General features: G+C 34.0%; 2 protein-coding genes across 3 annotated transcripts in view; both read left to right on the top strand.

Annotated features, from left to right (window-relative positions):
* The window catches only part of LOC119830812 (ubiquitin conjugation factor E4 A-like), a 30,284-nt gene extending 27,941 nt beyond the window's left edge, over positions 1 to 2,343 (top strand). Inside the window, exons 14-16 of the mRNA XM_038353959.1 lie at positions 33 to 195; positions 726 to 930; positions 1,289 to 2,343. Coding sequence (XP_038209887.1) covers positions 33 to 195; positions 726 to 930; positions 1,289 to 1,439 — 519 coding nt within the window. The 3' untranslated portion in view covers positions 1,440 to 2,343. The remainder of the gene's footprint in view (positions 1 to 32; positions 196 to 725; positions 931 to 1,288) is intronic.
* A 1,402-nt stretch (positions 2,344 to 3,745) lies between these two features.
* LOC119830699 (protein FAM117B-like) lies at positions 3,746 to 11,757 on the top strand. Of its 2 annotated transcripts, XM_038353801.1 has the most exons (8): positions 3,746 to 4,491; positions 4,789 to 4,916; positions 5,496 to 5,643; positions 6,870 to 7,009; positions 7,883 to 7,982; positions 8,225 to 8,281; positions 8,763 to 8,866; positions 9,098 to 11,757. In XM_038353801.1, exons 1-8 carry the CDS (start codon positions 4,275 to 4,277, stop codon positions 9,308 to 9,310), a joined length of 1,107 nt encoding a protein of 368 aa, XP_038209729.1. In that variant the 5' UTR covers positions 3,746 to 4,274; the 3' UTR covers positions 9,311 to 11,757. The 2 variants fall into 2 exon arrangements, with proteins under 2 accessions (XP_038209729.1, XP_038209731.1); XM_038353803.1 differs by lacking the exon at positions 8,225 to 8,281.
* The last annotated feature ends 6 nt before the right edge of the window (positions 11,758 to 11,763 follow it).

Here is an 11,763-nt window from a genome sequence, read left to right as displayed (position 1 = left end):
TTTTTTTTGCTAATTTAATGTGACACTTACAGGTAAAAGACATGAAGGAGTACGAATTCGATCCAGCAAGCACAGTACTGGATATTTGCCGCATGTACGTGGAGTTGGGGAACAATGAGCGGTTCTGTGCCGCGGTATCTGATGATGGACGGTCTTATTCGCCACAGCTGTTCACTCTGGCTGAAGCTGTTTTGGGTATGTGCGTTTTATGGTTTTTCGGCAAAGGGTTTATTTTATTGTTTACATGGATAGTTGGAAATTAATTGAATACATGAATAATGGTTACACGCATGGCAGTACACGGTTTTGATTGAATCGAGTACAGAGTGCTAGTGGTGTCTAATGCAAATGTTATATCTAATATATAAAATTCTCGTGTCACAGTTTTCGTTGCCATACTCCTTCGAAACGGCTTGACCGATTTTGATGAATTTTTTTGTGCATATCCGGTATCTATGAGAATCGGCCAACATCTATTTTTCATACCCCTAAATGATAAGAGTAAGGCAGAACAGCGTTTGCCGGGTGCAGCTAGTTTCATAATAAATTTTAGCCTTCCGTTTTCTTATTCTTTAGTAAATGTCAATCAAAATGCAGTTGCTACTGAGTTATGTATACGCCACAACAACTATTATTGTGCAACAATCTCTTAAAAAATTATAAACCATTAGGAAATTTTATTTGCCCAATTATCTGAAAGCGTGTAACAAAATTTATTTTTACAGTACGAATTGGAGGCGGTGGTCTCATCACATCTCTACAAGAAGTGGCAACCCGCGTCAGCACCATCGCAGTGCAAAGACAACGTGACGAGGAGATTCTTGCTAATGCGCCTGAAGAGTTCCTTGATCCTATAATGAGTACCCTCATGTTGGACCCCGTTATTCTACCGAGTTCTAGAACCACGGTGGACAGGACTACCATTGCAAGGTAGGCATTATTATTTTGAATTGGAAAATAAATATGTTACATATGTTATTCGCATAATTTATTGATTTTTAATAACAGAGTTTATAATCACCTAGTTTTTAAATGTTCCGACTATAGGGACACAGGCCTCCTATGAGTGTTCGTCAGGCATATTTTACTTTTAAATTAAATATTCAAGATTTTTCCTAATTTTCATTTATTTATAATTTTTTACTTCATAATATATTGGTTGTGATATGTGCTTCAATATCTGTCTTCCTCACTGGATTATTTTTATTAATTATCAATATCCCAGTCGGTAAATTTAATTTGTGGTTTAATTAAATTTAATAAATGTTTATGCTATTATATATTTTAGGCACCTGCTCAGCGATCAGTCCGATCCTTTCAATCGCTCTCCGCTGTCCATGGACCAGGTGAAATCGAATACTGAACTCAAAGAGAGAATACACGCCTGGATTGCCGAACAGAAAGAGAAAATTGCTCAAATTCCTGACAGTAATTCCTAAAGCGTCTCTTAAATAATTTTAACTGTAAAACTAGGCTAGCTAGTTTCCTACATTTTTTAATGTAACAATAAGTATACCAGAATCGTTAGACTTTTGTATAAAACTTTTCTTGATGTGTGTGCTATAGATAAGGTGGAACATTCTAGATGTTTGTTTATGGTTGCAGATTCGGGTTCGTTTTTTTTTTTATATCTCTAAGATATGAGTTTTTTATTTTAGTCGAGTTTAATTGCAAAATTATTCTCTTTGGTTGTTTTATTTTGAGAATTTATATTATAAATATTATAACTATTTTTGGTCCAAAAGAAGTATTTACTCTATTTTTGGTTTATTTATATAGATTTAGATTGCTATAAATTCAATGTGATAATATTTTACGCTGATTATTCCATAAAATTAACTATGTGTATCACATTATTAATATATGCAGTTGCACGCAGAATTGGGCTGAACACAGAAATATAATATTTCCTGTGAAGAAAATTAGTCAGTTAAGGAATTGTTTGCCTTTTTATTTCATTAAATATAAGTTGTGTTGTTGTGATATTATTGAAACAATTGCGGATAAATAACATCACTTTGAACAATTATATTGGCTATCACTCGAGCGTAGGGGTCAGGAAGCTTAAGTTCGATATGAAAACTAACGGAGGAATATTATTATGTGGTAAAGTTATGAGCAAGAAAACTTTGTTGAACAGTTTGCATAATACACTCTACATGTCCATAAAGGAAGTTAATAATTTAAATAATATTTTTGATTGCTCCATACTTCACTTGGGCATAGCACTCTCTAAAACCTATCTACATCCGGCATGTCTTTTATACTAAGTTGATAAACATCAAAACGCTTTTATCCCATATCGTTTCCGAGATTGATTTAGTTTGTATGTGTGCAGACATTGCTCATCTTCTACTATATAAAAATAAGTCGGGTTTTCCTTCCTGACGCTATAACTCCAGAACGCACGAACCGATTTCCACGGTTTTGCATTCGTTGGAAAGGTCTTGGGCGTCGTGAGGTTTATAGCAAAGAAAATTCCGGAAAAATTTCAACAGAAAAGCGGGAAAAACGAAGCCATCTGGTGGCGAAACGGAGTTCGCCGAGTTTGCTAGTTATAATATAGAATTCCTAGCCAAGTACCAATATTTTGTGTGTATATGGCACACAATCCACTGTCTGTTTTGCCTTTTGTCTTACTTGAATGAAGAAGAATGTAATAAATATTACCTACTTAGTTGTAATTTGTAATACATGATTATTAAAGACGTCTCTTTGATTTAAAGCCTTTCAATTCGACATACTTTTTTTCAGTCTGAGATTTTTAATAAAAAAACCCCGTTCTCTGATTCCTTCGTTTATTTAAAAGAAATATAGACTGTTATTCCATAAAACATGAACATCTACCAGTGAAACTCGAGAGTCCCATAGGAAGTTTAGCCTATAGGAAGATTAGGTTGAACCAACACTTTATCATATGTATGTAGATATCAAACCATCATGTTTCCCGACGAGTATAATCTGGGATTCTCTAAGAGTGGTACCTTAAAGGTGGCTACTAGATCTTAGGCCACATCTCTTATAAGCAGTTGCCAAGTGCTTTCATGTTAATAAAAAAAAAGCTATTTCTTCTATTCTATTTCTTAGAAGTTATACTTCTTTCAACTATTAACAACAAAGTTTGGTGATATAGAATTATTACCCATTTACATAATTAATTTTTATTAAAACTCAGCATATTCCTATTAAGTTTTTCAATACTAAATGAAATTGTGTTGTGTCCATTATAAAAGTATAATAGGTAAAGAAAGAAAGTCTATGTAACCCTTTTATAAGAAAGGTGTGGACTCATGAAGAGGTAACAGCGTTTCAATGTATTAAAAAGTTGATACATAATTGTAGAGCAATTTTAATCCTGTAACAGATTGGTTTCGACAACGTAATAAAAACTTGTCTTCTTACGTGGGGAACTTTGATGATAAGTATTAAGATATAGTTTAATTCATAGGCGTGGACTTAATTTCTGGTCAAAAATTAGTATGCAATAGTTCACCCAAAAACCCGTAATAACATTTCTACGTAACCTTTAATATCAAAATATATACACTTTTGAAATTCTATAAAATCAAATAAGAATATTTCAAAACAAAAGCGAGGGTACACAAGATTAAAATCATCATCAAACTAATGGCAATATTGTGTTAAACTTACCCACTACGTATTAAATTACTTGCCATATTTTACTACTCTTTGTTACTTACTCTGTGTTATCGGCTAGTCTATGACCTATGTTATCCATAGACAATCTGTCATGGCGGAGTAATCAGCTGTTAATTGCAATGCCAACGGGCAACGAGCCGTTCTAAATTGTTTTATTTTGTAACTTATTACCAATTACTTGTTATAATTTAATTTCCTAATTGCAGTATAATGTATTCAATCATATAATCATCGAATCCTTAAAGTTGAAGAATGGCGCGACGTCCCTTGTCATCTGTCAATTTTACTCATTCATCCATTGTAGTGCAGAAAAAAAATGTGACTTGTTTGATTTAATTTCTGTTTCACATAATAAGTGCTAGATGAAGATTAATTACGGCCATTTTTTGTTTCTTAATATTTTTAAGAACTACTCCTTTTGTATACATACGATAACAAACATTTTTAATAGCACATAACGCAGTCGTTTACACGGCCTAACAAGTTCTCTTTACAAAGAAGCCGTGCGGCGTCGGCGGTTTCTATTATTTTGTTTGACATTGAAGTGGTAGTTGCATTTAGATGCTATTCATACTTCGAGAGTAGATTAAAAATCAAGTGAATCGGAAGTGAAAATGTCGGGTCGAGTAAGAAAACAAACTGACTGCCCTGTGGGCAAGCAGGGTCCCATGAGAGCGACCTTGCCGGTGTCTTCGATTATGAAGCAAGGCGGCGGATTTAAAAAGAATGCTGGCAATAGCCCCACTCTGTCACCCACAAATGTTTGGCGGCGGATTTCCCCCGATCACGCTCTTTCCGGCCAAAGGAGTCCGGGTGCTGTCAACTACAAAGGTAAGTTTTATTTTCTACCCTCGGAATTAATTAACTTTGTCTACGGGTTCTCGTTCAAATTCTCAATGACTTATGTTAAACTGCCACATCAGTAACTCAATTTTTAAGCATTTTGACTTAAGTTTTAATTGTAATGGATTTATGTACTGGTGATTTTGATACATTTCTATTATTAACTTAAATTGAATTGGATGTGTTTTATAAGAGAAAATTAATACAAAGGCCACATGCATGGCATGAACATATATGTGTACATATTATGATATACTCTTTCATAGTTCTTATCGTTTTTTTAAGGTAAAGGCAGATTTGGATCCAGTGTAATCAGACGCACAGCTTCATTAGATACATTGTATCAAAAAGGACAATGGTCAAGAGATTATTACTTACATGCTGGACAACTGCAAGTTGATAAATCCACTCAAGTGAGCATCATTGAATTTGTGTTTAATGCATTGTTTTTACTGTTTTGTGTCACATTATCTAGAAACTCCTTTAGTTATGTCTTACATGTAGTATTTAAACAATTATGTTTAAATTATTTGTTTTAGAATTGATATTGGTAGTTATTATTCAACTCAGCAGCCTGCTTACCTACTTCTTAACAGTTTTGATATACATTATTGTTACGGTATAAAGTTTAATACATAAATATATGTGAGATCTTTTATAATTAATATAGTTGCATATCTTATTAACAAAAACACTTGAAGATTGTTGTTTCTATTTCCATTTGATTCTTATAATAGTATGTATATATAGATTAATTAAATAATTGAGACAGGCAAGATGATGAGCAATGCAAAAATATTATTATAAATGATAAAAATAAATAAGTGTAAAGTAATAAAAATAATACTTTAGTAGTTATTATCCATATCACTAATGTTGCCCCAATATAGATATATAAATGTACCCAATATAAATACATAAATGTAAATTATTTGGATGTGAGTTTTGTAGAAAGTAATAGATTTTTGATATTGGAATACTAAATATTACAGACTGATGATGGTGGTGGTGTATCTGGTCGATCATCAAGGGGTTCAGATGATGATAAGCTGGACCGTTTCCTTAGGAGTCGTTTACAAAGACCTCACAAACCTTCTGGATCTGGAGATTACTCATCCCATTCTATGAGCCCTGGGCTTTGTAAGTGTACTTTATATATTATGCGTTGCCTTATTTTCTCTAACTTATATTTAACAATACTTTATTAAACTAAACTTGTTTTTTTACCAACGTATCATTGAATTTAGTGTAAGTGAATGCACATGTTTTCTGTGTTTATTAGTATTTTTTCTTTTAAATCTTTCAAACTTACATCTGTCTGTTGGAATTTCATATAATTTTAACATGGAAAAGATTCCTTTAGATCCCTCTGTACCTCCTGAGGTTGAGAATTTTTAGAATGAATGAATGAAACCTCAGGCTTGAGTTAAGCACTACTTGACCAAGACATTGATTCCAAGGATACTAGATACATAGGATAAGTGTTACATCACATAATTGCTGAGGATACTATAAATGTGACAAGGAGGGGGGTGAGGTCAAAAGACCCTAAATTTAATGTGATGTAAATTATGGATAGTCCCCTATGATAATTTTAATGCATATATTTAGAATTCATTATACTACTCTATATCTTAATGATTTTATTCATTAGCATGCCTCTCCATTTGCTCTATGTTTCGAACCTTTCCCATCATAACTTTATTTTATTTCTTCATTTAATGGTGCTTCAACTCACCTTCATGATTCAACCCCAAATGATATCCCTTACATTTCACATAAAGTCTCCTCCCATTATTAATCCATAAATATTAAATCCATTCACTTCATTTATATACATTGGTTCCAAATCCATGAAAATATAATAGATTTTAATTGATACAGGCCAATAGCCCTTTCTTTTGTTTATTCAAATTTATGGATTTTTGTTTTAATAAATGTATGAGTACCTTTTTGAAAATCACAATTTAGTTCCTTAAACTTATTGTGGATTTAGAAAAGGGTTTAGCAAACTAGATAGAATTGCAATTTTTACTACTAATATTTGTAGCTTTATTAAACAATCCTTGCTGACGCTTTTCTAGACAGATTGTATCTGTATGATAATGTTTAAATTCATTTTCTCACCTAAAAACGCAATAGCTGAGCCACTCAGAGAAGCTAATTCAAATATTAAGGCTATCAGAATTTCCTATGATCTTTCAAATGAGATTGGCTCATTGTTGCACACTAGTTCAATTGTTGAAAATAAAGGTTAAGGATAGCTGATTGTAATTGTGAATATGTTAATGCAGTATAGACTTAAGCACAACTTACGATAACCTCATCCGCTCCAGCAATTAAATTCTTTATTTATCATATTTTAGGGTCTCGATTCGGCGGCGGTGGTGTTCCTCTGAGGGCGACACGGTCTTCTGTAGAAGGGCTGAATCAAGAAATCGAAAGACTTGTACTGTGTCCTGCTAGCGGCACCCAGACTCCACATCTTGATCGGCTAAGAGATAAGGTAAGTAACAATAAATATCATGTCTGTTAATAAGGTGTAAGTGGAATGGGGCCGATGATATTCATCTCTTTCACTGATTGATTTGCTCTATGGACAAGTAGGTGATCAGCCTTCTGTGACCTTCTAGACTGAGACATTTTTTTTGTGCTTCCCCACCGGCATCGAACCCAGGACCTACGAACAGGGAACCCTTGGTTCTACGCTCAAGCGTTAACTGCTTTACCAAGGAGGCGGTATTGTTAATAAGGTGTAAGTGGAATGGGGCAGATGATATTCATCTGTTTCACTGATCGACTTTCTTTATGGACAAGAAGGTGATCAGCATTTTGTGTCCTGCTGAGAATTTTATTTTTTTGTGCGTCCCCACGGGGATTCGAACTCAGGACCCCCCGATTTTTCGCTCAACCACTGTACCAAAGAGGCAGTATTGTTAATAAGGTAACTATTATCATTTTTGTCAAAATTCATAACTGTGAATTGAACAATTATATAGTTATAGCAGGCAATTTCGCTGGTGATTCGCCTGATCGTAAACGATCACCACCACCCATGGACATTTGCAGAGGTGTAGTACCTCTGCGAATATGCTACCCGCTTTAAAGGGTTAAGGGATAAGGAGAGTATTGATGACTGGAAATAAGAAATGGACTAGGAAGGGTGAGAAAAGGAAACGGGCCTCCGGCTCCACTTTTTCTCACTTCCCACTCACTGTACGAAACAATAGCATGCTATTATTTCACGCCGGTGTTCTGTGGGGGTGTGGTGCTTCCCTGCGAGCTGGCCGAATTAGTGCTGAAGCCTGCTCGACTCCCAAAATAAATAAGAAATGCTTTTAAGGTCGCTACTGTGTTTCCATATTTACATAACTTTCAGGTAACACCTGAAGGTCACCGAGCACCACTAGCCGAACTCCTGCGACGCTCTGTTAACACACAAACTCCACACGATCTTTGTCATACCGCACATTCTTCAGGTAATGAATTATGTTAATACATCATTATAGAATCACATAGTTATATTACAATAAAATGTGTTTGATTTTATACCAAATTAACAATCTACAAATTTATATTAGCCAACCAGAAAGAGCACAGATTAATCAGAAATTAGAATTAGCTATTTAATAATTTATGAGTTAATTTATAATAAGTTTTCTATGTAATATCTAAGAAGTATCAAAAAAATTAGTAAATATAAAAATCTACATTCACGTAGATCCACCGTCCCGAGGGTCACTGTCGAGCGCCGGCTCTGCCGAGCTTCTAGCCACAGGTCTTTAACTTTGTTTCAATCTGAAACTATTTTGTGACAATATTTCACTATCTTACTACTATTATTTACACATTTGTATTTAATCGAAACCCAGGTTTTATAATACCTCACCATACTTTAATTCCACTTCAGCTATTTTTATGATTTTGAACAACTGACAATTCAAAATAATTTATTAACGCTTATTTTAACAAAGATAGTGCTTTTGTCGCATAGTGTGTTGATGAAAACGTAGAATCGAACTTAGGAATTCTCTAGCTATTCCGAAAATGAATGCAGCACATATACTGACTTGGAGCATGTTACTAGATACCTTTTTTGATTTTTTGTTTTTTTGTTAAATTGCAAGCTTATTTAGTACTAAGAAATTATGTAGGCATTCTTTTAAGTTTTAGATATAGACCACTTAATTAGACTAGATTATAGGCTATTGTTAGATATGGAAAGTTTAGATACAATTTTTAATGATATTTATTTACAGGTGGAAGTGTTTGTTCATCACCTGATCTTGATGGATCTAAGCTTGGTACATCACCCCAGATCAATAGATTCTTAGCGCGTGAACCACCAGATGGTTGTGAAAAGGTATATTCTTATATTATATACTTATTCCTTTACATAACAAATTTTCTTACCTTTTTCATTTTCCAGGTATATTATATACACCCAATTGTCACCCTCAAATTTAAAAAGTAATCATATAACAGTGAAATATTAAGTTAATACTCAACCTATCCTTGATACTTATTATTCAATAAACAAATATCCAACTGTAATAGCGAGTGTCTGTGCTATACATGTCAATACATATTCCAGGTGAACCTGAAAGCCGGCGAGGGCTCGTACACCGAGGCGCTGTCCGTGATGAAGCCGTCGGCGCCGGGCTTCACACTGCGGCCGTCTCTCGGCTCGGCGTTCCAGCCGCTGCAGCCCGCGCAGCCGTCGCCGCCGCACACGCCGCACACGCCGCAAGTGCAGCACTCGCCGCACACGCCGCAAATGCCGCACGCGCCTCACCCGCCTCAATGACTCACCCCACGCCGCGCGTGGGGCTACCGCGCACTCTGTACTTTCGCCAGTCTTATCTGCGGGTTCGGATGTTTTGGGGGGCGTTATGGACGCTAGATGTGTTGTGTTTGGTACATTCAGTGATAGTGGGTATGGAAGGCTACCTCGGTTGAGCTTTGATTTAATATGTGAATATTTGTTAGTGACTTGACTATTTGTTGCTGTGTGCTGTGTATTGGAGGTTTAGTTTTATGTTAAATGAGAGTACAATTTAAAAACAATGGATAAACATTGACATTAATAATTTAACCCGGGTGGTAATTCAGGCAGACATTTAAAGACTTTTTTATAAGTTTCGTAATAAAGGGGAGCCTTCTGTACCATATTATTTTGTGTGTACCCACTCATATACATTATATGCACCCCAACTGTATCGTCTGCAAGCATGACCTTGATAAGCAATCAAATTGGTCAATAAGATTGGCGATAATTGTACACTCATACTTCAGGTCAGTTCCCTTGATATTTCAGCCAACTATCGATCTCTGAAAGTAGTTAGGATCCTTCAAGGCAGTTATGTTTAGTTATTGTTTTCTTTTTGTAAAAGTGAATTCTTTATGCTGAATAAAATGTGTAGTAATAAAGTGTAGGTTGAGTATGCACATTAATATGACGAGATTTTTCGTGTGTTTTCAGTCAGATGTTGAATGTGTGACATATTTGCTTTATATCATATTAAGTATTGGTAAAACTGCCATAAACAAGAAACTGTAATATGAATTGAATCATATTGATGAAATCGCATTTTCATGCTGTAAGACACATAATTCATCATTGTTTCATTATCATGAATCATCACTCAAATAATATGTACATATAAACACACTTAAAACAATTAGATTTAAAAATAGTGCAAAGAAATTGTAGAAAATGCCTATTTCCTTGTTTTATAGCAAAAACGTTTCTTTGATTTGAAGTGACAATAACATTTGCTATAAATCCACCAAGTATTTTTCATCAAACAATAGTTAACATTGAAATATTATCATAATGTTAAAAGTTTGTGTCAATTGATATTGGTCATTGAGTGAGATTAACAGCTTTTAATGGTCAATGCTGTTATTTGGTCATTAAATGAGTATTTTAAACAAGTATAATATGATAAATATAAATTGATAACATTATCAAATAAATATAAGTTTCCCCAAAATATGTTCAGCATGACTGGGTATTCAATTTGATCTCAATTCTTATTGTACATAATTTTGTCTTTTTTCAATAGTTATTTCGATTATTTTTTTATCAAGAGTATCATGCATTTCAATCTTATTTTTTGTATATTTTTTTGTATGAACTAGGACCAAACTTCAGAGAAGGCTAGGAGGTTGAGATGACTGTATGATGGTTTTCTAATGAAAATAGCTTTAAAACTTGGATTTGACAAGGAAAAGTGGTTAAGATAGACTGATTTTTTAAATCTTTACTTATACTTTGATACAGGTATCTTGACAAGTAAAAAGTTGTATGATAACTTAAGCATGTGTTTAAATACTGAAATAGAGTAGTTGTAAAATATAGAATAATAACAGATATTATGTCATTCAAATATTCTTTTATTGTTTACAAAGTTGCTTGTGTATACCCAAGAACGAAATTTTGATACCATTGCTGCTGCAGACACTATAAGCTTTATAATGCATCAGTTTTTCATTAATATTATGATCCATTTTTATTCAATATGGCATTAGGAGATAAAATTTAGCTATACACATACATAAACATTAGTTCTAATGGTACCGTAAACAAAACTCGAGGATAATTGTTTGTCAAGAATCTGTATTGAGTATATTGGCTTAGACACGGTATTTGCTTTTATATCATTCGGATAGGAAAGAAAGGACCACGCCAATTGGATCTCTCATTTTGGCCAAAAGCATTTTTATCATCGAGACTGATAATGTAGAATGTTGAAAACATAGTTAGATCTGCTTTATTATTTTTTAAAGATTTGTAAAGGTCGACGGCAAATATATATTTTGGAAGGCTCGCCTTTGGAATATAGAGTAATGTTAATCCTATTATTGCTCAATCAAAATTTTTATTAAGAGCCACACTTATGATATGTGCCGAATTTGAAAATGTAAACATTGTGATCGTAAAATTCAAGTTGCTGATATGTATGTATATAATAATATTAATTAACATATGTATGTATAACCTATTAATTATTGTTTAAACAAATGAATGTGATATGTAAGTGAATATTGAGTGTACTTGGCAACTTCCGGTACTGATGTGAGCTAGTGCCGATGTGAACAGCTGAGCGGGAACTGGGCGTGGCACAAAGTGAACAGTAACCATAAGTTGTGAAGTGTTATCGAAGGTGCTGTGGAGTGATTATAGGTGTGTAATGTACGTACTTGCTATTACTGGCTTGTGACAGGTGTTTTATAGTAAACGGTAAATTGACCTTT

The sequence above is a fragment of the Zerene cesonia genome, chromosome 12, assembly GCF_012273895.1.
Source record: "Zerene cesonia ecotype Mississippi chromosome 12, Zerene_cesonia_1.1, whole genome shotgun sequence".
Lineage (NCBI taxonomy): Eukaryota > Metazoa > Arthropoda > Insecta > Lepidoptera > Pieridae > Zerene > Zerene cesonia.
This window is presented reverse-complemented; position numbering and strand designations above follow the sequence as displayed.

What these genes read in the sequence shown, in the direction of transcription:
- LOC119830699 (XM_038353801.1), top strand. Translation starts at nt 4,275, where the DNA reads ATGTCGGGTCGAGTAAGAAAACAAACTGACTGCCCTGTGGGCAAGCAG. An exon ending in TTCTATGAGCCCTGGGCTTT is followed by an intron (nt 5,644 to 6,869) that starts GTAAGTGTACTT and finishes ATCATATTTTAG; the next exon opens with GGTCTCGATTCGGCGGCGGT. An exon ending in TGCCGAGCTTCTAGCCACAG is followed by an intron (nt 8,282 to 8,762) that starts GTCTTTAACTTT and finishes ATTTATTTACAG; the next exon opens with GTGGAAGTGTTTGTTCATCA.